Here is a 26,418-nt window from a genome sequence, read left to right as displayed (position 1 = left end):
AGGACACAGCGATCACTTTAAAGTGTGATAGCATCCCCCAAAGGATGTGGCTGGGTGGGGCTGAGTAGCTGTAGATGGGCAAGGGGTGATTCGGTGGATGTTTGTTGTTGCCCTTCACTGAGTCCCCCCCCCCCCCGCTTCTCTCTCTGCACTCCTTTACCTCCATCTTTAAAACACGGGCTTACAAGCCTTGTCTGAAATCCTGGTCTAATGTCTGGAGGATCATAGGTTCCATATCCTTGATCTAAATGATTGCCCATAGGTAGTTAGCAAGATATGTACTTAGCTAGATAGCAAGATAGCTAGGAAGTTAGTTAGATAGATAGCTAGATAATAGATAGAAAGTTAGCTATCTTATCTAGCAAGATAGCTAGAAGGTTGGATAGTTAGTTAGGTAGCAAGAAAGATAGAGAACAATATAGCTATATAAAGCTAGCTAGGAAGCAATATAGAAAGTTAACTACCTAGGTGGAAAACTAGCTAGTTAGCAGATAGATAGAAAGTTAGCATGTTAGCTAGCAAGATAGATAAGATAGGTAGCCTTATTGGTGCCACTGATCTTTTTGACATCTAGGTTCACAGTACAGACTTAAAATGCAGCAAAGTCAGTCCTCACCCCCCACTGCTTCAAATCACACTTGCATTCTGTTATACACATCAGTGGAGCGGGATATTTTTCCAAGTTGCCACTTCTCATCCACACCAGTGGTTGGAGAGGGAGTGTGGATGTCTTCATATGACTTCAATTTTCAAAGACCACGTTTCTTAAGTAACTAACAGGACAGATGTGGATTGGGGCATTTATAAACCAGCGGCGGCAGTGCTGGATGGAGAGTAAGCAGAACTGTGTACACAGCCTTAAATGAAAAAGTGTGTAGGTTTTTTGAGAGTTGCAAATTCCTTACGTACAAAAATCCAGCGAGAACAAGCTTGCAGGAACTGGGCCGGCGGCTTGAGCCCTTGGACTGCATCGTGCTCTGCTGAGTCATGCTGCAGCTATTCTCCGTTGCTTCCTTGGAAGATGCTGAGTCATTCACTTCTTGGACCATCTCCACCAAAGATCTCATCATTTAGGGCTTGATCAGGAGCCAGGCCTTCTGCTGTTTTCGCTGAGTGACTCTTCAGAAGGTTTAGAAATTGAAAGAAGGGAGGCAGTTAGAAGTAGAGGGGTGAGGCATTCTTTCTGGGTATTTATTTTCTTGGATATGTGCTGGAAGCGAGCATTGCGAAAGAAAACGGAGGAGGGTGTTTGCAGCCAGATTAATCCCTTGGCCCTGTTTACTCTGCAAATGTTTGTTTGTTTGCTTGTTTTGTTTTTAAAAAAGACCAGTTGAACCAGTTCTAACTGTCCCCCTTCCAAGGCTAATAGACTGAGCTGCAAATTTCTAATGACAGAAGCACACAGGAGTCAGAGGGAATCTAAACAAACAAGTTCAAGACCCAGTAGCAGTTCTGAGTGGATGTGAAAATGTGAGCCCTGCTTTTCAATGAATGCATTGTATGGGCAGCTTACCAACTCCTACAAAAGCCAACCCCACCCTTGAAGAAAATATAAATATATAAAATACAGTACAACTAAAAAAAAAATCAGTAGCTAAAGTGCCTTTGTTTTTCATAATAATAATAATAATAATAATAATAATAATAATAATAATTTATCATTTATACCCCACCCATCTGGCTGGGCTTCCCCAGCCACTCTGTGTGGCTTCCAACAAAATATTAAAATACAGTAATGCATCAAACATTAAAAGCTTCCCTAAACAGGGCTGCCTTCAGATGTCTTCTAAAAGTCTGGTGGTAGTTGTTCTCTTTGACATCTGGTGGGAGGGCGTTCCACAGGACGGGTGCCAATACCGAGAAGGCCCTCTGCCTGGTTCCCTGTAACTTGGCTTCTCGCAGTGAGGGAACTGCCAGAAGGCCCTCGGCACTGGACCTCAGTGTCTGGGTAGAAAGATGGGGGTGGAGATTCTCCTTCAGATATACTGGACCGAGGCCGTTTAGGGCTTTAAAGATCAGCACCAACACTTTGAATTGTGCTCGGAAACGTACTGGGAGCCAATGTAGGTCTTTTAAGACTGGTGTTATATGGTCTCAGCTGCTCCCAGTCATCAGCCTAGCTGCCGCATTCTGGATTAGTTGTAGTTTCCGGGTCACTTTCAAAGGTAGCCCCACATAGAGTGCATTGCAGTAGTCCAAGCAAGAGATAACCAGAGCATGCACCACTATGGCGAGGCAGTCCATGGGCAGATAGAGTCTCAGCCTGCATACCAGATGGAGCTGGTAAACAGCTGCCCTGGACACAGAATTGACCTGCACCTCCATGGACAGCTGTGAGTCCAAAATGACTCCCAGGCAGCACACCTGGTCCTTCAGGGGCACAGTTACCCCATTCAGGACCAGGGAGTCCTCCACACCCACCCACCTCCTGTCTCCCAAAAACAGTACTTCTGTCTTGTCAGGATTCAGTCTCAATCTGTTAGCTGCCATCCATCCTCCAACCACCTCCAGACACTCACACAGGACCTTCACTGCCTTCACTGGTTCTGATTTGAAAGAGAGGTAGAGCTGGGTATCATCCGCATATTGATGGACACCCAGCCCAAACCCCCGGATGATCTCTCCCAGCAGCTGCATGTAGATGTTGAAAAGCATAGGGGAGAGGACAGAACCCTGAGGCACCCCACAAGTGAGAGCCCAGGGGTCTGAACACTCATCCCCCACCACCACTTTCTGGACACGGCCCAGGAGGAAAGAGCAGAACCATTGTATAACAGTGCCCCCAGCTCCCAGCCCCTCCAGACGGTCCAGAAGGATGTTATGGTTGATGGTATCAAACACCGCTGAGATATCCAGCAGAACTAGGAAACAGCTCTCACCTTTGTCCCTAGCCCTTCAGGGTTTTTAAAAGTTGCTTTCTCTGTGTTTTTTTAAAGAAAGCAGACAAGTTCAAGACCCAGTAGCATACCAGAGCCAAAAAAGCAGCTTTAAAAAAGGGTGGAGTGGGTAATTGGAGCTGATCAGTGGGCCCAATCCTTTTCTCCCCTTCTTACAGGCCATGTTTGATGGGTGGGCAGGACCACCCACCTGTCCATCACCTGATGTCACGGAGGCATCACGTGACATTTTTTCCTGGTGCACGCTGCTTTGAAGGCCTACTATCAGCTGATTGCCGGGCCTTCAAAGCAGCATTGCACTGGGAAAATATGTCACCTAATAAAGGTAAAAGGTAAAGGACCCCTGGACAGTTAAGTCCAGCCAAAGGCGACTATGGGGTGTTCATTTCGCTTCAGGCCAAGGGAGCCAGCGTTTGTCCACAGGCAGTCTTCTGGGTCATGTGGCCAGCATGACTAAACTGCTTCTGGCGCAACGGAACACCGTGATGAGTGCCGGAGTGCATGGAAATGCTGCTCACCTTCCCTCCACAGTGGTACCTATTTATCTACTTGCACTGGTATGCTTTCAAACTACTAAGTTCGCAGAAACTGGGACAGAGCAACGGGAGCTCACCCCGTTGCGCAAATTTGAACCGCCTTCTGATCAGCAAGCCCAAGAGGCTCAGTGGTTTAGACCACAGCGCCACCAGGAAAGCAGGTCACCTAATGTCTCTAAAGCACTGCAGACAGATTTTTGCAAGCGCTGCATATGAGCTGATCTTCGGTCCTTTACAAATAGCTATGGGCATGCTGTGCCCTGGTGCCTGCAAGGGTATATGGCCAATGGATGATCACAGTCATTGAATGTTATTCCTGCTGTGTGGACCTGACCCACTAAATCTTCATCGCCCTCCCTGCAGGACTGCCCAATTGCCTGGGTGAACATCATGCTGTTTGACTACCAAGACCAGTTGAAAACTGGAGAGTGCTGCCTGCCAATGTGGTCATCGTTTCCAGGTACATAAGGCAGCTCTCTAATATTACTGTTGTTTTCATCCTGGGTAATAGAATATATGGGAAAGGGACATAACTCAAAGATAGAACATCAGCTTTGAATGCAGAGGGTCCCACATTCAGTCGCCAATGGCAGCTTCAAGTGGGGCTGGGGGGGAAACCTCTCTGTGTGAGAGAGAGAGAGCGGTGGGCAGGGGGGGGGGAACCTTGGAGAGCTGCTGCTAATCAGTGCAGACAGTGCTTAGCTCAATGGACCGGTTGGGCTGAAAATTATTTGCTTTATGTCTTACTCATGACATGAGTGTAAAAAGACAACCAGCACCTGAAAGCGGTTTACGAAAAAGGATAAAGCGACAAAATTGCCCATATGAAAAATTAACAACAATGCTTTTAAGACCTCTGAAAAGCTAAAATAACAGTAAGCTAAAAACAGAAATAAAAAACATTTTTAGCAGACTCTGAAAAGAGGTACTTCTGCCTGATATCAATAGGCAGGGAGTTCCAAAGTGTAGGTGCTGCCACACTTAAAAAAAATAAAATGAGGCAGCTTCCTATGGTCCTCTGACTGGGACTTAGCCAAGTATCACAATGTATGGCATTCATGTCCCGTTCTTGCCAAATCATTGGCCACTAGGTGGCGCCACGTTTCTTAGGGAGCCTCATCCTTTCTTTCCAGATGAGAAAGGAGAGCTACTGAACCCAACGGGCACCGTCCGGACCAACCCCAATACGGAAAGTGCTGCGGCCTTGGTCATCCGCTTTCCTGGCATTTCGCTGTACCCGGTCTACTATCCATCCTTTGAACAGGTAAGAAGGTGGTGGTTTGCACCCCTGTCCCTGGCCAGTTTAGTCTGCTTTCTGGGTCAATGGAAAAAGTGAGTCATCTCCATTCAGTCTTAAGAGGGGTCCGCCTCCCATTACTGAGTGTGGAATCCCATTTCCATATGGCGCTGCCAGTTTGGCTGATTTATTAGGCTTGTATTTTATTTGTTTGTTTGATTTCATAATATTTACCCAGTGCTTGATTGGGCAGCTTACAGTGGGAATAAAAGAATAACATCAGTAAAAATAACTCTTTAAAACATTGAAAGAGATAAAAATCAGCAATAAACTGTGTGTGATCTGGGCTGGAAGCAGGGTGGAAGCTAGAGAGACAGAGGTATGCTTGCTCTGTGCCTGATGGAGAGGCAAGATCATGTTAACGCTATGAACCCCTCCATCTTACGCTCAGGTTGTATATATGTGTAAACAAAACCAAATATCATAAAGACATCACAGTCTCTGCTGACCTAAAATCCAATGACCCCTGGATTTTCTTGTCACTTAGAGACTGGGGCAGAATTTAAGTGTGTGTATACGTAACAGTTCATACATTATTGTAAATCACGTTGCATTTACTTTTCGTAGGGGGAAAAAGACCAATATGTATGTATAGTATTCATATAAACCCTTGTACATAACAGTTCCATACATTATTGTAAATCACGTTGCGTTTACCTTTCATAGGGGAAAAAAGGCCAGTATGTGCAAATAATAATAACAACGATGATAATGATGATGATAGAGCCTTTACAGTAATAATAATTAATCATGACGGTTTTTAAATGTCATCGAACACGTTCTGTTTTATCTTTGTGTTTCAGATCATGGAGCATGGAAGGAACGGGCAGTGCCCCCGGTACATGTCGGAGGACCCAGAAGAGGTGAGCACATCTTCCCACGCTTCCGTTTTCAAAACCAGTTCAACATTCTGTCACACCCCAGCGTGACCAAGGAACAGGAGCTGGGGGCGGGGCTATGCAAATAGGAGCCAGTTTGAATCTCACTCGCTTGGGATCATCTGAGGTGCAGGATACAGTTTAGCTGGTGTTTTGCTGATTTATTAATGAGATGTCAGCACATACACTTCCTTCAATGAGCTCTGTTGTGGCAAGTGTGTCCATTGGGAGTATCCTGTCCATTGGGATCTTCCCAACAGCCCTGCGAGGTAGGTTAGGGTGAAGGAGGGAGACTTGCTCAGTGCTGTCCAGTGAGGCTGAGTGAGGCCACGTCAAGTGAGGCCCAGCTAGACCCGATGCCATCAAAAGACAAAACAAAGCTTGTAGGCACTGCTAGTCCTACTCAGAGTAGACCCATTGAAGTGAATGGGCATGATTAACTTAGGTCCACTAATTTCTGTGGGTCTGCCCTGAGTAGAACTGACTTGGATACACCCCAGAAACCTGAAGATAGACGTTATCTTCAATATTATTTAAAAAAACTGGATGGCGTGTCAGTTAGGGTGTTGGAGTGTGAAAAAACAAGTACCGTATTTTTCGCTCTATAGGACGCACCGGACGATAAGACGTACCTAGTTTGGGGGAGAGGAAACAAGAAGAAAAAAATTCTGAACCCCAGAAGCCAGAACAGCAAGAGGGATCTGGCTTCTGGGATAGCCTCTTGCTGTTCTGGCTTCGGGGACAGCCTGTGAAGCCTCTGCAGGGTAGCGGGGTGAAGGCACCCCGCTGCCCTGCGGAGGCTTTGTGCAGCCATCCCCAAGCCAGAACAGCGAGACGGAGTGCTGCGCAGCGCTCCGTCTCCCTGTTCTGGCTTTGGGCTTAGCCGCGCAGCCTGCATTCACTCCATAAGATGCACATACATTTCCCCTTACTTTTTAGAAGAGAAAAAGTGTGTCCTATAGAGCGAAAAATACGGTAGGTTCCCAACTAATAGAACCCATACCTCAGTCTCGATAACAATGCATTTTTGGTTGCCTGCATGTGCAACACCGTGCTACCCCCTCACAAATTGCTTTAAAAGAGGGTTAGTCAAATTCATGGAGGCGAAGGCAGTGTGGTGTAGGGGTTAGAGAGTGTCGGCCTAGGACCCTGGAGACCAGGGTTCGAATCCCCCAATCAGCCACAAAGCTCACTGGGTGTGACCATTCAGTCTCAGCCTAACCTGCCTCACGGGGTTGCCGCGAGGATAAAACGAGGAAGGAGGAGGAGCTCCCTGAGCGAAAAGTAGGGTATAAATGAGCTAAGTCAATATTGTATCAATCCCCACGGTTCAGAAGCAACAGCTGAAAGAGATTCTGGAGCGCCGATCTCACACCGAACTCTACGAGCACGAGAAAGACCTTGTGTGGAAGATGAGGCATCAGGTGCGGGACCAGTACCCAGGTGCCCTGGCGAAGCTGCTGGTTGTAACCAAATGGAACAAGCACGAAGATGTTGCTCAGGTGAGAAGTTCTTGCTTGGGAGCCAGGGCGGCGGTTGGCAGAGAGTGAATGTTCAGGTGTTGCATGCAGATGTTCAAGCCGAACATGGGGTTTTTTTTAATGCAGAATTGTACAGAATGGCAGAATATGTGAAACCATGCTAGGAAAAACAGTTTTATTTCTTCAAAGCCAACAAGTTAATCCATCCTTCGCACGAGGGTGGGTGGCAACTCTGTTACTCCCTCCATCCTCTTTGATCAGCTGCCTCCCCCTGCATCCCCCACCTTCCTGTTTGTGGCAGTGGAGTTTTTGACACCAACTTTGTCTCCCCACAACATCCTCCAAGCTCTGAGAAAGGGACAAAGGTGATCCCTTCTGCACAAGGTAGCCAGCAGAGTGCTTGAGCTGGTATGCTCTACTGCAGTAGCAAGAAGGATACTTCATCTTAAGCCTTTTCAGCCACCCAGAAGGTCTTGCTCCTTTCTCATTTCTTTCAACCGTTGGTCCTCACAGGACTTTTTTTGTGCCTGACTGGAATGTGTCTAGCAATGCCTCTTGCTTGTCTAGAGAGAGGAAAGAGGGGTTTGTGAGCTGGTGTGGCAATCAAACTTCCGCCTGGCTCCGCCCACTGCTGGCGTGTGGCCCCTGGGAGGTTGCCCAAAACAGAATGTGGCCCTTGGGCAGAAAGAGGTTCTGGACCCTCCAACAACCTCTGGATGTGTTCCAGTTTGTCAGTCTTTCTTCTTTCCCTCCCACCACAAGTATTTTACAGTGGTACCTCAGGTTAAGTACTTAATTCGTTCTGGAGAGCTGTTCTTAACCTGAAACTGTTCTTAACCTGAAGCACCACTTTAGCTGATGGGGCCTCCTGCTGCTGCTGCGCCGCCAGAGCACGATTTCTGTTCTCATCCTGAAGCAAAGTTCTTAACCTGAAGCACTATTTCTGGGTTAGCGGCGTCTGTAACCTGAAGCGTATGTAACCTGAGGTACCACTGTATTGTTTTCAGTCTGTCTTTAAAAAAAATATGTCCACTTTGTAGATGATCCACTTGTTACAGTCTTGGCCAGAGCTGCCTGTTCTCAATGCCTTAGAGCTGTTGGATTTCAACTTCCCCGATCGCTACGTGGGTTCCTTCACAGTCAACTCGCTGAAAAAGTTGACGTGAGTAAAACAAAAGTTTGCCTGATGTTACCCATTTGGCTAGGTTTATATGCCGTTTGATAACACGAAAGTTGGCATGTAGCCAATACCCACTTATATTTATTTGTTTATTGACAGCATTTGTACCCTGCTCCTCAGCCAAAAATGCTCCTACAGTGGCTTACGTACAATCAAAACAAGACAGTCACTACCCTCAGGCTTACAATCTGGAAAAAGGCAAAAGAGAGAGGGATGAGAAATCAAAATCAAAACTCAGGCACCAGTTTCTAAGCAGTTGGCACAATTCAGGGGGCACGGGAGGTGCCTGATGGAGCTAGGCCTCCAGCAAAGCGGATGAAATGAGCCTTCTGTTTCCTATCTCTCCCACTGAGACAGCTTGGTGGTAAATGGCTGCCCTGCGATGACAGAGGATGCTTTAAGTGGCTGGCCTGCCACAGCAGAGCCAATGGAGTGAGTTCTGCTTTCCACCTCTCCCATTTCTGGAATGGCTTCCCCTAGATCAGGGGTGTCAAACTCAAATTCATTGGGGGCCGCATCAGCACTTTGGTCACCCTCAAAGGGCCGGTTGTATCTGTAGGACTTTATCAAAGTTATTTTTCCTTAGGCACTGGTGTGTGTTGTCTTGAACCTATACACTATTTAATATACCTATTCCAGTACGATTTTAAATAAGAATAGAAGAAGAAATAATAATGATTTTTTAAAAAGATGACGAGATGGGCTTCCAGGCAGACTGGAGCTCCAACAGGGAGGAGACAGGAGCCTGTCCCAACAGAGCAGAGCAGAAGCAAATGTTGCCTCCCCCCGCCCTGCCGCCGCACTCAGAAGTCGGAGGATACGGAGCTGCAGTTTGGACAGCAGCAGTTTCTTCCTTGCAAGGGAGCCCCAGCGGCACTGCGGGCACGGGTGGCCAGGATGTCCTGCTGGGGCCCCAAGCTGCTGCAGTTGCTCCCAGGGAGGGGGCTATCCGCCAAGTCCTCTGGCCCGGAGAAAGCCGATGTGTTGGTGTGGGGAGGGGGGCGGTGTTTTGTAGCCAGGCTCCCGCAGCCAAGTTGCTGGCAGGCTCCCACTTTGCTCCAGCCGCCCAGATGACGGCGTGGTCCTCTTCAGGGTGGGAGGCGCCCCTGCTTTGCGGTGTGGCAAACCCCCGCCGCCTGCGCCCCCGGCCATCTCCTCACCAGCTGCAGCGCCGCAGTGGCCTCTTTTTGGGGGCCCGAGCGAGTGAGTGAGCGGCGTCCCAAGCGTGGCTCTCGCTCCCTGCCCTCACTGCCAGCCTCCACGGCTCTGGGACTCCAAAAGTTGCCTCGCGCGCGACCCACCCCCTCGAGCAGTTGCGCCTGGGAGGCTCCGAGGGGCAGAAAGCCTCTTTGCCCGGCCGGCGACGCAGGTGAAAGTTGTGAGACCAGCTGGTAGGCAGCGCCGACGGGGCGCGTCGGCTGGAGCCCTGTCTGCAAGCAGGCAGGGAAGGCTGTTCGCGTGGGTCACTTTTTAGAAAGGCAGAGAGCCTCCGCCAGAGTGCGGACCCTAAAATCTGGGTCGGGACCAGTAAAAAGGACGAGAAGCTCGCTTCCTCGCCCTTGATGCCACGGGCCATATGACGAGGTCTGGCGGGCCGGATTCGGCCCGCGGGCCTTGTGTTTGACACCCGTGCCCTAGATGACGGTTGAGGGGAGAGTTTTCCTAATGGAGTAGACCTGCTGAAAATTAACCGGGATGACTAAGTTAGACCCATTAGTACTGGCTTTCTTCTTATATACATAAAAACTTAAGGTGTCGTCATGCTGTAGTTTGCGTAGCTGCCAATAGATGTTTGGCAAGTGGGGGCAGGTGAGCAACACAAGCAGCAGCCACAGACCCTATTTTGCATAAAATGGTACAAAATGCTCATTTTTTAAAAAATAGCAGAAAGACCAACAGACGTTAAAAAACAGTGGATGCAATAAAATGACCAAAATATAGATAAAATCAATTGAATTTTTTTTTATTTCCCCTGAAAAAAAACCATTTTATTGTTTCCATTTATGCTGTATGTAATCAATATTCATCAATTCCACCCTTCCCACGGTATTTATAAACAAAAGCACATAATGAACTTAACAGGGCTAGGTAGGCTTGCCTAAACAAGGAAGCTTTTAGCAGGTGTCAAAAACAGTACAGTGAAAGTCTCTGAACCACACCCACAAAAAATTGGGGGTGGCAGGCAAGGAAACGTTGTGCGCCCCCTTGAACTCCTTGGTGGAAGGATAGGATAAAAGCATGAGGAGTAATATTAGTAAAACCAATTTGTTATTTTCTTCATCTTTGTTTTGCAATAACTTGTTGCCTGGTGTCGGTGTCTGTGTGTGTGTGAGAAAGAGAGAGAGAGAGAGAGAGAATGTCAGAGGCTGGTCTGTTAAGGCAAATGGGATGCTGCCCCATCAATCTCAATATCATCAGCCAGCCTCTTGCCTTCTTGCTTACATCCAGTTCATCTCCCTGTTCCTCCTCAATCTCCGTGTTGCCCTTGTAGAACTCAGCAGAGAGGTGCATGGGGATAAAACTAGAATGAGTGGGTTCCTGCTGGCCCTCATTCTTGCTTTGCCTCATTTTTCTGCCCTACCAGTCCCAGTGGGAACCAGCAAAGGGGTTGGGCCAAGCAAACAAGAGGGCAGAAAGCTAACCCACGCCTACCCCAGGGTGGAGTCATGAGTGGTTATGGAACTGTCTGCATAACTCTCTGCCGTGCCCACAAAGCTGCTGGAATAAAAGTTGAAACCTGTGAGAACTGTAACTGAATGTTGCAGCATGGAATGCTTCTGTCTGAGGCACACCAGCCAGCCATACCAATTTCCTGTCACTGGCTCTGGCTCCTCCTGCTGTCGGGCTTCGTGCCTTCTGCCCCAGCAGTCTTGTCTCCCTCACCTACCCCCCAAAAAAATCCCCACAGGGAAATAAAAATAAATAGATGAAGGGAATAAGAACAATGGGGAGGAAGAGGTGGGTTTGCTGGTTTACAATAGCCCTGTGCTGCGTGTCAACTGATGCCTCTGCACTTGTGGTGTGGAAATGACTCCTCTTCTGCCGCCTCCCCTTCTGCAGAGATGCCGAATTGTTCCAGTACCTCCTCCAGCTGGTTCAAGTGCTGAAGTATGAATCTTATTTAGACTGCAAATTGACCACATTCCTGTTGGACAGGGCCTTATCCAATCGCAAAATAGGGCACTTCCTGTTCTGGCACCTCAGGTAAGGAAGTACTTTGTGTACAGTTAAAAGCTAACCGCATGACATGGGCTGCGGCAGGGAAGGAATACAGAGATTAATTATTTCCTTATTCCTCACCCCCCCTCCCCAGCCAGCTGTGGTCCCAATGAAAATCTCCTCCCCACCTGCTTTTTGTTGTTGCTAAAGACCCAAGCTGTGTCAACTGATTTTAATATTGTGTTTTTAATGTGGCTGTAACCCACTTTGGGACTTTCTGGTGAAGGATGGATAAAACCATCACTAAATTATAATTAATCAAGTAATTAATTTGATGGCCTTTTAACTAGCATTTTTAACAGAGGCCTTTCTCTGTGGGCCCTCACTTTCTGAGGTGTGTTTATATGCTTGAACAAATGGGCAGGGACTTCTTCTGTGGTGGCTCCCACCCGACTTTAGAATGTATCCATCCCCATAATCACTGGCACCAACATTATTATCATTTTTGGCAACAGGTTAATAAGGGATTACCTTTGTTTGTGGCTTGCTGTGTGTTCGTTTTCTTAGGTTTTTTTAAAATTATCTTCTGATATTTTGCTTTTATTATATTTTGTTGTTGTACACTTTGCCCTGAAACTCATTTTGGGTGAAGGATTTTTTTTTTTAAAAAAAAGATCACCATCATCCTAAAATGTCAATTTCCTCCTCTCACCATCCCCGCTTAGATCTGAAATGCATGTCCCATCTGTGGCCTTAAGGTTTGGCCTGATCCTGGAAGCTTATTGCCGAGGGAGCACCCACCACATGAAATCTCTGATGAGGCAGGTAAGCAGCTGGCTTGTCCAAAGGGGATGCTTGCACTTTTTCAAACCAGCAGGTTGATACATGGTGAGGCCCCAGGGCTGGATTAACCATTAAGCAAAATAAGCATGTGCTTAGGTGCAGGAGTCAGCAAACTTTTTCAGCAGGGGGCCAGTCCACTGTCCGTCAGACCTTGTGGGGGCCTGGACTATATTTTGAAAAAGAAAAAAAAGAACGAATTCCTATGCCCCACAAATAACCCAGAGATGCATTTTAAATAAAAGCACACATTCTACTCATGTAAAAACACCAGGCAGGCCCCACAAAAAACCCAGAGATGCATTTTAAATAAACGGACACATTCTACTCATGTAAAAACACTCTGATTCTTTGACTGTCTGCTGGCCAAATTGAGAAGGCAATTGCGCTGGATCCGGCCCCCAGGGCCTTAGTTTGCCTACCCATGGCTTAGGGCATCAAGGGAAAAGGGGCACCACAGAAATTTTCCATGGTGATTAGAAGAAGTAGCGGGGGGGGGGGGAATCAAATATAATTTTCTTTCTTACTGTAGGTTTTGTTTCATTTTGAAAAATAAAATTCTATTTTACTTGTTGTTTATATTTTGAATTATATATGGAGGCACCAAAATCTTCTAGGTGCTTAGAGTCTCTAAAGGTCTGAATACAGCCCCAGGGGATTAAATAGCACGTTTATTTCACGTACAGAGGCCAAATGGACTGTCAGCGGGATCTTATTTGGACACTTTAAATATTTTGAATAGAACAAAATGAGTTGACTTGGCTCTGGTTGTGTTTTAGATTATGTAATTTTTCATTCTGCCTCCCGGTGCAGAGCGAAGCCCTCAACAAGATGAAGGCCTTGAATGGCATCGTCAAATTAAGTGCCCTAAAGAACCCCAAGCCTCAAACTAAGGAGTTCATGCACACCTGTTTGCGGCAAGAGACCTACCTGGAAGCTCTCTCCAACCTTCAGTCTCCCTTGAACCCCAGTGTCATCCTGGCAAAAGTCAGGTAAGGCAGGGCTGGCGATGCTCAGGCAAGGGGCCCCCTCGGAATTCTCCCTAGGCCACACCCCTTCTCAGGCCACACCCCTCAGCAGCTCTGCCTTGCATCCTCCCAGCTAGAATGTGTTGCTGAATGCTGATAATGCCTCTCGCTTGCCTGGAGCGAGGATAGAGTAAATTTACCACATATGGCTCCGCCCCACTTGGCCCCTGGGCTGAAAAGGATTTCCCGTTGCTGACACAAGGGGGTACTTTGGATCGCACCAGAGCTTGCGGTCGCTCAGAGTGGGCCGATTTCATATTACCGATTTCAGCAGTTTCTACTGCCCAGGACCTGACAAAGATGAAAAACATGTTTTTAAACAGCCCAAGATGCTGTTTTAAAACATCAAATCAGGGAACTCACAAGGCCTGTTGGAATAATACGGTTCTTTATCAGGCGTCAGAAGTTCAACAGAGAGAGGGGTCTGTGTGATCTCTGCTGGGAGGTTGCTCCTCAGAAGTGTTTCCCCAAAACCAAACACACAGATATGAGTCATGCATCTTGAGCCTTGCGGGGGACCACTGACAGTGATTTCCCAGAAGGGCTCAGTAATTAGGCAGGGATACAAGGGGTATAAGCAGCCCCCTTGGACCCAAGTTGTGAAGGGCCTTATAAATTAGTACAAGAACCTCAAATCTGAGCCGGTAGCAGTTGTGCAGCTGGTGCAAGCTTTTAAGCACCAGAGTTAAGTGCTGGCAGTCATCTGCCCCCACCAACTGTTTGGCTGTAGCATTTTGCATAATCTGGGCCTAGGATGGTGTGGACCCAGGAGGGCTCTGAGCTTAGCGCTAGAGCATCTTCTTTGCAAGCAAAATGACCCATTGGTGTTTCCAGGTAGGGCTGGGAAAGATTCCCTGCCTGAAACCCTGGAGAGTCGCTGCCAGTCTTTGCCAGGCAGTACTGAACTAGATGGACCTAATGGTTTGACCCTGTATAAAACAGCTTCCTTTTGTTCTTACGCCTCAAGGGAAAGGACTGTAGGTCACTAGTAGAGCACATGCCTTGCATGTAGAAGGGTCTGGGTTTGGGGGGTGTTGGGGGGAAGATCTCCCTCCTTCTGCCTGGGATCCAGCAGAGCAGCTTGACAACACAGCATGGCTATGTGGAAAGAGTCTATCTTGCTTCATTTAAAAGTTTTATTATTTTCACCCCTTCTTGCCTCCAAGCTTCTGCAAGTGGGTGGAGGTTTTCAGTTGGTTTTCATATATGTGTGTGTGTGTGTGTGCAATTTTTCTAGTGTGGAGCTTTGCACTTTCATGGACTCGAAGATGAAGCCTCTGTGGATCGTGTTTAACAATGAAGAGATAGGCGGCACCAGCAACGTGGGGATCATCTTCAAAAATGGAGACGGTAAGGAAGCCACACAACAGCTTCTTGCTGGGTTGGGGATATAGGAGGAGCCTCTTTGTCCCAGGAAGATGCCTCTCCCAGTAACAGTGGTCGTGTTATCTAAGGAGCACTTAGTTAAACTATGCAGCTGGCTATCACTTCTCCGTTTGATGCTGTCTGTGTGTAGTGTTTTAGAAACAGCGATATGGCAGGTCCTTGCCCCAAGCAGCTTACAGTTTAAAATAGACACTGGAAAAGAGCAGAGGATGTGGAAAATTGGAAGAGTATGTGATTATTTCAACTACGTTTACTCTGGCTTTGTTACAATAAAGTAGGAATAAGGTGTTTGTTGTCCAGCAACATCTGGAAGGCTACAGGTTGCCCATTCCTGGACTTAAGGCTCCTAGGAACACCTTTTTAGGAAAGAGGCTGCCTGCTGTGTCTCTGCATGAGTGCCTGCTCTGGCTTTTTATTGGTTAAAACTAGTGAGTTTTGACAAGGGAATTAAGAGGTGTGGTTGCATAGAGGCTGTTCTGGGGCATGCACGTATCTATCTACATCCACATTTGTGACAGTTTGCAGGGTATTATATATTTACCTCATGATTTGGCTATTTGCTTTCAATGTGGATTTTTAAAAGTGACCCTGGAGTTTTATTTCCACTGTTGATATTGTAGGGTATAGATTAAGTAAACAACATGCCAACTAACATAGGCAAAATCCCTTTCCTAAAGAAGGTACATATCTTAAGTTGGCATGCTAGTTTCTTAGCACAAACATTGTGCATTATGCTGGTAATCTTTTTACAACAACCTTGTAAGGCAGGTCCGTATTACGATGCCCAATGAACAGGCATCAATTTTCCTACTGCTAAGTGAGTTCGTGTTGACAGGGGCAAGATGTACAACTTAGGAGACTCCTCCCTAGGTCTCATCAGGCTACGTTTTGCCAAATTAGCCGTGCCAATCAGTTGCACAGAGTCTACTCTGAGTAGGACTAATGCTGGCTACAACCCTTAATCTCTTAGTCACAATAACTTTCCCAGTTTTAATCATCAGAGCACCCTAAAACATGGGAATGCACAAATCTGCATGTTGTTAGTGCCCCGTTGTGGCCAAAATGAAGAACACACAAAGGCAAATGTTCCCATCATCATAACCACTGATGAAATGGGAGAAATCATGGGCTGAATAGAGGGAAAAAGAGAAATGTTTCTTAATTTTTCAGATCTCCGTCAGGATATGTTGACCCTGCAGATGATCCAGCTGATGGATATCCTGTGGAAGAAAGAAGGGCTGGATCTCAGGTGAGTTCCAAAATAAATAATTATGATGTTTATCCCCCTCCCCCTTTCATCCAAGGTCCTTAAGGCTACATACATAGTTCTCTCTTCTCTCCCCCCGCCCACAAATTTTACCTTCACAACAACCCTCTGAGGTTGATTAGGGCTGAGAGATCCATTTAGCTACTGGTCCACAAAAGAGCAAGCCATCGAGGCTGGTTTGGGTGTCTTACTCCTGTCTCTCTTGATATTTGCAAATTAACCCTGGGTGTTGGGGTGTGTGTTTATGTGTGTAGGGCAATGGAGTGGAAGTCTCAAACTAGGCTGCTAACGGTGCGCTACCTCTGCGGCCGCTGCAATCAGAGCAGCCTGGTAGCCCAGCATAAAATGGCACTTTTAAAGCACAGAAACTCTACACTGTCCAAGCATTCTGTCAGCTGACTGCCCAACAGCCAATTGCGGTATGCCAGGGTATATGAAAGCCCTTGCCTCAGGGCCTGCTCCAGAGTCTTCAAAATACCTCTCTGGCATCAGGACAGCCTTGAGTCCCTGCTCTCTTCCCCCAACAGTGACCATGGCTTGGGCGACACACCTTCCTTCCAGGCCTTTTAAGAACTTGGGACCCATGCCTGGGTCTGGTTTTGGGGTTTTTGGCCATGTATCTGCCTCTTGCCCACTTGGGCTGGCAGTGGCTTCCCTGCAAAACACCCAGAATTTAAAAAAAAGGGTTCTGACATCTTCCCCTCACTCTTACCTTCTTTAAGGATGACTCCTTATGGCTGCCTTTCCACGGGAGACAAGACAGGGCTGATAGAAGTGGTCATGGACTCAGACACGATTGCCAACATTCAGCTCAACAAAAGCAATATGGCGGCCACTGCCGCCTTCAACAAGGACGCCTTGTTGAACTGGCTGAAGTCCAAGAACCCAGGGTAAGTTTTTGTATTATTGCAGGGGGTTGGAATACATGGCCCCCTCCTAACTCTACAATTCTATTTCCTTACTATGACTACTGTTATTTTTTAATTATTGTTAGAGCAAGTAAGAACAGTAGGTTGTATCTAAGGCCTCTTGTTCCATTTGTGCAAGGATTTGAGTTCACACATGGGAACTTCTCTCTCCACTCCACCCCCAGATCTTCTCCATAGGAAGGGAGGGAGGTTGTGATGTGCTGACATAAACGCTTGCATGAATGGAATGAGGAGCTTAGTGCTGCTGTGGATACAAGCCCACAAATATAAATCAAATTGCAAAATGGTTCAGTGAGGGTTAAAAAAAAGACTTCCCAAATAGATGAAGGGTCACCAACCTTTGATAGGCTTACTGGACACATGCAGAATTTTTAAGCTGGTGCCTTGAGTTCATTGGGAGCTTTGAAAAGTACATAGAGCTGAAAGAGGAAGTGGGAAAGAAAGTCACTTACGCAACTTCCTCCTCCAGTCCTATCTGCTTTCCGAGGGAAAAAAATAACCACCCTCAGCACTTCGTAAGTGTGGGAACTTGTGTGCATCACAATATCAGCCCCAGCAACAGATCATCTAAATACCTGGATAAATAAAAATGTCTTTTAAAAGATGGCTTAAACCCATTAGGGTTGGCACCTACCAGATCTGTGAAGGGGAGGCTGTTGTGTAATGAGTGCTGCAACTGAGAACATCCCTTCCCGCATTGACAGCATTGCTGTTTGGGGCTGGGTTAAGAAGGTGTTTTACCTGATCTCAGTGTCTGGGGCTGGTATACATGGGAGAAGGCAAACCCGCCCCCCCCCCCCAAGCACCTACATCCTATTTGTGGTTGTAACAGAAATGTATGGGGCACACACACCATACATTTAAAGTACATGGTTCCATCCCCCAAAGAATCCTGGGAACTGTAGTTTTACCCCTATAAATCCCAGTACCCATAACAAACTAGTTCCTGGGATTCTTTGGAGGAAGTCATGCTCTTTAAATGCATATGGTGTATGTGAAGCCATGGAGAAGTTGGCCATGTTCTCTGACCTAGCTCACTCCATTGTTATTTTGAATCATTTATGTCCCACCAAGGAACTCGTGGCGACGGGATACATGGTTTTACCACCTCCCCATTTAACCCACCAACAACCCTGAGAGGTAGATTAGGTATGCATCCAGCGAACTTCATGACGGAGCGGGAATTTGAACCCTGGTCTCCCAGGTCCTGGTCCGGCACTTTAACCACTATACCACACCGGCTGCAAGGTTACATTGCCTTGCAAGGATGAGCTCTAGCTTATCTTCAGTGGCGTTTTGTTCCCTGCCTTTTGTGTAGCGATGCGCTGGACCGAGCCATTGAGGAATTCACGCTCTCCTGTGCTGGATACTGCGTGGCCACCTACGTGCTTGGCATTGGAGACCGCCACAGTGACAACATCATGATCCGAGAGAACGGCCAGGTATCGGCAATCTGATACGCCTTCAAGGGGCGATTCAGCTGGTTAATTTCTTCCCACCTCTTTTGGAATCCTCTCAACACCCCTGTGGAGTAGTTTTATACCGATAAGGAAGGCTTCTGTAGTGATTTTCAAACTCTCCCATAAGGAGGTTGCAGCATTAGGGACTTTTTTAAGAGAAAAAGGCAATGAAGAGGCTACACATTAGCAGCTTGTAAATTTATGCATGGCATGGAGACAGTGGCTAGATAAAATCCCCTCCCGCAATAGAATTTGCTTCCGCAGTATGTAGTGATGGTCACCAACTTAGATGGCGTTAAAAGAGGATTGGACAGATTCGTGGAGGGGGCCGCTAATGGCCACTAGCCATGAGGGCTATTCTCTGCCTCCACTGTTGGAGGCAGTAATGCTTCTGAATACCAGTTGTTGCAAATGGCAGATTTGCTTAAGGTTTGCACTACCTATTGTGTAATTTCTTAGTGCAGAATTTATTGGTTTTTAGAATAGTGCAAGTAGGGTCTGTCTTCTGTGTTGGGAAATTCTAGGCCGTTGGGATGATGCTGCCAGGCTTGCAATTAGAAGCCCTAACCTGTCCCCCCCCCCCCATTTGTTTCCAGCTGTTTCACATTGATTTTGGCCACTTCCTGGGAAATTTCAAGACCAAGTTCGGGATCAATCGTGAGCGGGTCCCTTTCATCTTGACCTACGACTTTGTCCACGTGATCCAGCAGGGCAAAACCAGCAACAGCGAGAAGTTTGAACGGTAAAAGATGAGCTCTGTGTCGCTTTGAAAGTTGCCCCCGATTTGCTCTGGCTGGGCTCTCCCCTCCCCTCCCCAACTTGCCTGGGGCTTAGGGTGGAATCAAGGGCTTTATTTTGTGTCCAGGGTTGGGAGCGGCTGGTAACTGAGAAACAAAGCCAGAGACATAGACTATATACAATGGATGTTGTGTGTAAAAGGTATATGCGCACGCACAGTGAGAGTCTGTATGTAAAATCTCTCTGTGTATTAACACTTGCACACAGGAGGAAATTTATGGGCTGCACCCAACGTGAGTCCTACTCAGAGCAGACCCACTGAAGTTAATGGGCCTAACATTGTATACCACCTGTATATTAAAAAGACAAAAATACACTCACATATGGTGCTAACACGTTAAGTCCGTATACAGCTCAGAACCAGGTTACTCGAGAGGCTGCCTTGTGCCTTACACACCCAGTACAGTGGTGCCTCGCGAGACGAAATTAATTTGTTCTGCGAGTTTTTTCGTTCTGCGAGGTTTTTTTGTCTTGCGAAGCACCGCTGTGTATTGACTGTTTCCCATAGGAATGCATTGGCGGTTTTTAAAAAAAGGCGCAAGACATTTCGTCTTGCGAAGCAAGCCCATAGGGAAATCTGTCTTGCGAAGCAACTCAGAAAACGAAAAACTTTTTCATCTTGCGAGTTTTTCGTCTTCCGAGGCATTCGTCTTGCGAGGTACCACTGTAGTCTGCAGGAGGGTTTCTTTTGCAAGTTCCAAAGACTTCTGAAGTGTACTCTGCAGTAACTCAGAGCAGGGCATTTATTGTGGATGCCCCTTCTGTGGAATAGCATTTCAAGATATGGCAGGAGCCCACTATGTGCACTTTCAGAAACAGTTGAAGACATCCCGTCCCGCCCCCGGCTTGATGAACGGTCTGTAACACACATTAAGGCCACTTGCTAGGGTTTTAGTCTTGTTTTAAAGGTATTCCTTGTTTTTGTGTGTTAAACTGCTTTTAATTATCTTGCATGTAATACACCTTGAGACTATGGTTTAGAAGGCAATTAATAAATCAGTGGTGTAAGAGGTATTGCAAATTATCTAATTATACATGTGCTTGTTTTTATAGATGGTGTGTGTAGAGTTGGGTTCTGGCAATGGGCTACACTAAGCAGTCCACAAAGCCCATGAGTTGCTCTATGTATATGTTTCTGTGTACAATTGTAACAAGTGCAAATCCTAGTGAAATTAAGTTGTGTGGTTTATTTATTTATCTGGGAGGGCAGCATTGTCCTCCCTTCCATCCACTTCCATTTCATACCTTTTTCCTTCCAGATTCAGAGAGTACTGCGAAAGAGCCTACATGATCCTCCGATGCCACGGCCTCCTCTTTCTACACCTGTTTGCACTGATGAAAGCAGCGGGGCTGCCGGAGCTAAGCTGCTCCAAAGACATCCAGTATCTCAAGGTGAGAGAGAGAGAGATCAGGCAGGTTTCAAGGGAACCTTAAGGTCAGGCGAGGACCCACCTTTACAGCAGGCTGACCCCACTGTCCCCAAAATTCCGCCCCCCCACAGACCACTGAATATTTCTGCCTGCCACAGCAATTGTTAGGTGCTGCACGATATTCAATCGTGTTTTTGTAGCTTCATTTCTTACATTTTGTACTGCGTTTACTATTCCATAGAACACAACAAACTATAATATGTATGAAATGAAAGCAGAGTTAAAAATCAACGTGGATATGGAGCATAGACAATGCTGTGGTCCACTGACCAGTTTGAGAACCCCTGTCTTAAATTGTTTTTAATACTGTGTTTTTGTTTGCTAGGACCTTATGGTGAAGGGCGGGTGAGAAACTGAACTAAAAATAAAACAATAAATTTAGTTCCTTTTTCCTCCTTCCTTAGGACTCGTTGGCATTAGGGAAGACTGATGAAGAGGCAAGGAAACACTTCCAACTCAAGTTTAACGAAGCCCTGCGGGAGAGCTGGAAAACCAAAGTCAACTGGCTGGCTCACAATGTGTCCAAGGATAACAGGCAATAGTTCTCTAAGCCTCTTTTATCTACCTGCCAGGCGCACTGAGTTGTGCCCAACATTTGGGGGAGGCATCACATCATACATGTGACCAACCCCTCCCCTCAACAGGCTCCCATTGGAGCCTGGCTTTGGCCTGTGAGGGAGCTGCCAAGACAGCTTCCTTGGAGTGAAGACTTGGCAGCAGAGAGCTGCTGCCCCTCTCCACAACTGGGCTGCAACTTGTGATGTTCACCCTCGCTGCAGGGCGGGGAGATGGGGCCCAGCAGTGGCACCCCCTCTCAATATTTTTTTTTGGGGGGGGGGAGCTGAAGCCCCCAGCACCTGCCCATCCTTTGAAATGGACCCTCCAAGAAAAGGTTTCCTACTTCTTAGCTATTTATGCGACTGCTTGAGCCTTTTCTTGCTGGAAAGCTCCTGCACATCTTTGTTTATGTGTGTGTTTGTGAGTCCAGGATTACAGGAGGTCCTTGTATAGGCATTCTGTAACTTCAAGATTGCTTTGGCCTCTCAGCAGAGTGAGGACTGGGCCTTTGGGCAAAGCAGTTAGCAGTATCCTTCCAGCACATGCATTTTAAAAGGATGGCTTTGAAAGGGGTATGTGTGGTTTTGCGTGTTGCGTATTTTATACTGATAAAGTGTGTGCTAGATATACTTTACTTGTTCACTGGTTGAACAGAGATATTTGTAGTGTGAAAACCTCCAAAATCGGAAGAAGAGCTGGGCTCTCTAGGAGGATTTGATGCCTTTCTTTTCTGGATTCTTTTGTGTAACACATGCACCCTCACCTCTATAAAAAAAGAAAGAAAGAAATGCTACAGGTGACAGTGTCTCCTGCAATGCTTTACTTGCATGGTTGTAGTAGGTAATTTTTTTGTTTCACTTATACTTAGCCAATAACTGTAAAGAAAACAGCCTTGAGGTACTACGTACAAGCCAATTCTGAACTGTTTTTTGTTCCTATGTGGGGGCTTAAGCCAAAGATTTGCATTTATAAAGGTTTACATGTGATTTCAGGTGCTTGGTGTGGGGACTGAAATATAGCTGTTTTTGTTAAGGTGTGTCCTTGTCATTTCTTATTAGCAGTTGGACTGTCTTGTTGGTATGCTGCAAGGGCCACTAATAATAATGTTCAACATGTGACCAGCTTACAGATTTTTGCAAAAGGCAGAATGAGCAAGGATGCCTCAACACCCAGGTTCCAAACTGCCTTTTTGCAAAACTGAAAACTTTTGATATACTTAAATTTCCTTTTCTGGGCCCAAAACTTTTCAAAGACCTACCTTGCTTTATAATGAGCCAGAGCAGGGGGCCATCTAGTATTGTCAACACAGTCTGGAAGCTGCTCCCCAGGGTTTAAGGCAGCAGTCTCTCCCAACCATACCTGGCCATGCCTTCTGCTTGCAAGGCAGATGCTCTACAACTGAGCTAAGACCCTTATCTGTACAAGCACAAAAGAACTTGATAGGATACCGTCATCAGATCCTGCTTCCAAATCTATGTTACCAAGGTGCAATGCTTATAGCCTCCATTTCCTTTAAGAAGCTCTGTCAGAAAAACACTTACACATTTTGCTTCCTAAACAATATAGGATTAAAAAAAAATGCATTCAGTTGCTGGGCAGAAAGAAATCAGCTCAGAGGCCTAACAAAGAGGCAGAAAGTTAGACAATAACAAAAGAAAAATTTAGAACCAGAAATTTATTGTAGCTCAGACTCCCCACCCCCCCAAACTTGACCTATTTACCAATATACACATCTGAAATGTTAGATCCATGATGGCTACATACTGCATCAGAAAAAGTGTACAACCTTTCAGCATTAGCATTTAAAAGAGAAAGAGAGAGAGAGAGAGAGAGAGTCATGATCAGGTTTACAGTCTCTAAAATACAGCTGCTACAGTGATGGTATCATGAAAAAGAGGGTTAAGGAGTCTTCTCTACACAGTGACATTTAAAGCACAGGGCAACTTGGACATATGTTAAAAGTTTTCCCGTTTTGTTTTGTTTTATTTCAAACTAGCACTTGTAACAGTGGTCAAAACCAACTTCCTTGCCCCTTAACATTTTGCAATTAAACAACCCCCCCCCACACCCCCAAAGTGAGCAGGAATGAGCCAAGTTGTTTGGGGCTTAGCCTTTCCCTATCGTCAGGTCCACCCTATTGTAGAAGGCACTCCAGAGAGACTTGCCTCTAACTTAGGGATGGGGACTCTGCCCCTGCAGACACAGCTCCCATCATCCCTGACCACTGGTCATGCTGGCTGTGGGGCAGGAGCCCAGCAACATCGGGAGTGCTGCAAGGTCCCCATCCCTATGCAAAAACAAACCCTGCTGCTAGGTAGTAAGAGATTAAAAATGCCAGGTCCAGAAGCATCTTGCAGGAAGCTGCCTTATCCCAAGCTAGCCATCTAGCTCAGTAATATCTGTACTGACTGGCAGTGCCTTCCCAGGACTTTCAGGAGGGACATCCCTAGCTCTACCTGGAGATGCCACAGGGGATTGAAGCTGCAGCCCTTCTGCATTCAAGGCAGACGCTCTACCAATGAGGGGAGGTCTCACTCTATTTCCTCACTGCTGTCTCCAACCACCTGGATCAAGCCCTCCGCCTCCCCACAAACAGACATCCCAGCAGCCAACGTTCTCCCCCGGCCCTGCTGAATCCAATGCTCAAACTCCTAAAACTGCAATGCAGCCAGATTTTTTTCCCCTCATGCAAAGCAGCCGGTCAGAACTTGGCTCACCTTAGCAGGCAACCCACACAACAAAGAAAAGCTTCAGCAGAACACCCCTTCAGGGGAATAAATCAACTGTAAAAGCAATAAATTCGAGGCTCTCTCAAGGAATAGTAATTTTTTAAAAGTTAAACCAGAGGAGAGGGAGGACCACATGCCTAATGAAAAGCCCAGCACTCACCACTGCCATCGGGGTCATAACTTGCTTTTCGGAAAACCACTCTGGTCCCTTCCAAATTCGGGCAAAACATTTTACTGGGCATGGTCTTCCCACCGACAACCCCCTGCCCCATCTCCAAACCCTGTGGACTAAACTGCTTAATTAAAGAGTATTCACAAGGTCACCACTGGGAATAGCTTATGCCCTAAGTTTTGACAGAAAGGTAGCGCATATGTTCAGTGTAAACAACGACCGAAAGAAGAGAACGGAAGCTTAATAAAAAGAGACCCAACATCCCCACGTTAATTGTACCAAAGGAGCTACAGGGAATGGACAGGAGTGTTTGTTTTAAAAAAAACAACAGGAATGATGCCAGCAAGGAAAGTCGACCTGACCTCCTCCTCTCCAAAATGTATATTCAAGTTCACGACTTAAGACAGGCAGCCAAGACAGAAGCACCCTTCCTGCGACACTGTCCTTTTACAATCAACCGAGCCACCTGCGTGACTAGTAGTGTGAAACCCAGAGAGAGCACCAGGCCCAAGTGGTCCAACTGGGCTGTCTCCCTTTGTGCAAAAGAAATTGTGTGATCTGGCCAGCCCACCTTACTGTCCCTAAAACTGAAACAGACCAGGACCCAGAATGCAAGAGGCAGGACAGTTGGACCCAGAAAAAAAAGGGGGGAGGGGTCCATGAAGATGCCTTCATGGTCAAATCATTTTTTGCCACCCCCCCCCCACAACAATAAAATATAAAAAAATAAAAAGGGGAGAAACCCATCAGTAGATTTGTGCCAGAGAGAAGATGGCAGTCTAATCCAATGCCATTGGATCATCGTTAGCTTTTCCTCTACGCTAATTAAACTTGCCCCATGCTGCTGCTGCAGGATTTTTTTTGGGGGGGAGGAAAACCCAAAACCTTATTATTACATCATGCGGCATGATTTTTGATTTTAAAACCCTAGCATGGCTTGTGTCCCCCCCTCCCCCCTTTCCCCGTTTTCACTACCACAAATGACGTAATTACATAATTCCAAGATTATTTACAAAATATTAAAAAGTCTGTTAAATCTTCTAACATAGTTAACCTCATTCTGCCACTTTACACATGCACTAGAGTTCAGGAGGAGGAAAAGAAATGCATTTAAAAAGAAGAAGAAGAAGAAGAATCACAGGGATGTAACAAGCCACAAAATAATAATAATAATAAAAATAATAATAAATCCGACCCAAAAGTTTTAAAAAAGTTAATCTTTTTGTGAGAGAAGGATACTGGCATTATTATTATTATTATTATTTTACACTCAACCACCCCAACAAGAAAGCATGAGAAACGACGCCAGAAGCCTAGTGCCGGACCAAAAATAAGATTAAAAAAACCTCAAAATCATGGTCTAGCGTGTGCAATGACTAGAGGGCTGGTCACGTCCCTTAAATGAGATGACAAAAGGAGTGTGTGAGTGAGAGAGACAGATAGCACAAGGCAGTTCCTTGCAGAGTAGAAATAAAAATAATCCAGTCATTGTGAGGCGAGGGAGAAATAGGTACTAAATAAATTTCTAGAGGTGCGAGATTTTGATTGGCGAGATTAGCCAGGAAAGAAGAGACAGGACACCAGGACAGGGGGTCTAGGGAGGGGGGGGGGTGTTGGTCAGCTCTGGGGGCCTAAGCGACTCTGTTCACGCCATGGATTCTCAGGAGCGATGGAGTGGTTTTGCCGCGGAGTCTTCTAGGGCAGAAGAACAAAGGAGAGAGACAGAGAGACAGACAGAGAGACATACAACAGCGGAGGGAGCTGGGATCAATAGGTGAGCGTGGAGTCATCCCATTCTAGCTGCTGCTGCCTGTTCACGTTCTGCTGGTCCTCTTCCCGCTCCCCCTCCTCTTCGTCACTGCTCTCGGACTCAGCGCTGGTGATGTCGTCCTCCTCCTCCCCATCCTCACTCTCTTCCTCCTCCTCTTCCTCCTCCTCCTCGCTGCTATGCTGGTCCTCGTATGTCTGTGCAAGGAAAACAAAGACACAAAAAAGGATGAATGACATTGCAGCCAATGCTAGTTCTACTTGGAGCAGCCCCTGCTGAAATTAAGAGAGGCCACCGGGCAGGGGTTGTTTTTTAACGAACAGCGCTCTGCTTGTTTGCTATCTGTATTTTAACAGATTCACCTTTTATACCATTTGAATCCTATTAGAGAATGATTACTTTTCCACTTACTGCCTTTTATATGATTCTAGCATTTTGTATTTTATCTGAGTTGTTTCAGTTTGTGAATGCTGCTTTTAGTCCCAGTCAGGGAGGAAAGGCAGGAGATAAATAAGAACAGTAATAACAAAAAAACAACTAGTCATACCTCGGGTTGAATGTCCTTCAGGTTGAGCGCTTTCGGGTTGCGCTCCGCGGCAACCCGGAAGTAATGAAATTCATTACT

The 26,418-nt window shown here is 46.5% G+C and overlaps 2 protein-coding genes across 8 annotated transcripts in view; one reads left to right on the top strand and one right to left on the bottom strand.

The window, feature by feature from the left end:
- PIK3CD (phosphatidylinositol-4,5-bisphosphate 3-kinase catalytic subunit delta) overlaps positions 1-22,156 on the top strand; it is a 50,094-nt gene extending 27,938 nt beyond the window's left edge. For all 4 annotated transcript variants that reach the window (XM_083453784.1, XM_083453782.1, XM_083453781.1 and 1 more), the window contains exons 9-23: positions 3,797-3,893; positions 4,567-4,697; positions 5,534-5,593; positions 6,943-7,110; positions 8,130-8,251; positions 11,330-11,473; positions 12,154-12,253; positions 13,082-13,260; positions 14,534-14,646; positions 15,853-15,931; positions 16,672-16,839; positions 18,197-18,320; positions 18,935-19,080; positions 20,396-20,528; positions 20,971-22,156. In XM_083453784.1, coding sequence (XP_083309910.1) covers positions 3,797-3,893; positions 4,567-4,697; positions 5,534-5,593; positions 6,943-7,110; positions 8,130-8,251; positions 11,330-11,473; positions 12,154-12,253; positions 13,082-13,260; positions 14,534-14,646; positions 15,853-15,931; positions 16,672-16,839; positions 18,197-18,320; positions 18,935-19,080; positions 20,396-20,528; positions 20,971-21,108 — 1,902 coding nt within the window. In that variant the 3' untranslated portion in view covers positions 21,109-22,156. The remainder of the gene's footprint in view (positions 1-3,796; positions 3,894-4,566; positions 4,698-5,533; positions 5,594-6,942; positions 7,111-8,129; positions 8,252-11,329; positions 11,474-12,153; positions 12,254-13,081; positions 13,261-14,533; positions 14,647-15,852; positions 15,932-16,671; positions 16,840-18,196; positions 18,321-18,934; positions 19,081-20,395; positions 20,529-20,970) is intronic.
- A 628-nt stretch (positions 22,157-22,784) lies between these two features.
- CLSTN1 (calsyntenin 1) overlaps positions 22,785-26,418 on the bottom strand; it is a 59,655-nt gene continuing 56,021 nt past the window's right edge. For all 4 annotated transcript variants that reach the window (XM_083453819.1, XM_083453816.1, XM_083453818.1 and 1 more), the window contains one exon: positions 22,785-25,990. In XM_083453819.1, the coding sequence (XP_083309945.1) occupies positions 25,793-25,990 (198 nt within the window). In that variant the 3' untranslated portion in view covers positions 22,785-25,792. The remainder of the gene's footprint in view (positions 25,991-26,418) is intronic.

This window comes from Podarcis tiliguerta, assembly GCF_965153285.1.
Source record: "Podarcis tiliguerta genome assembly, chromosome: 8".
NCBI lineage: Eukaryota > Metazoa > Chordata > Lepidosauria > Squamata > Lacertidae > Podarcis > Podarcis tiliguerta.
This window is presented reverse-complemented; position numbering and strand designations above follow the sequence as displayed.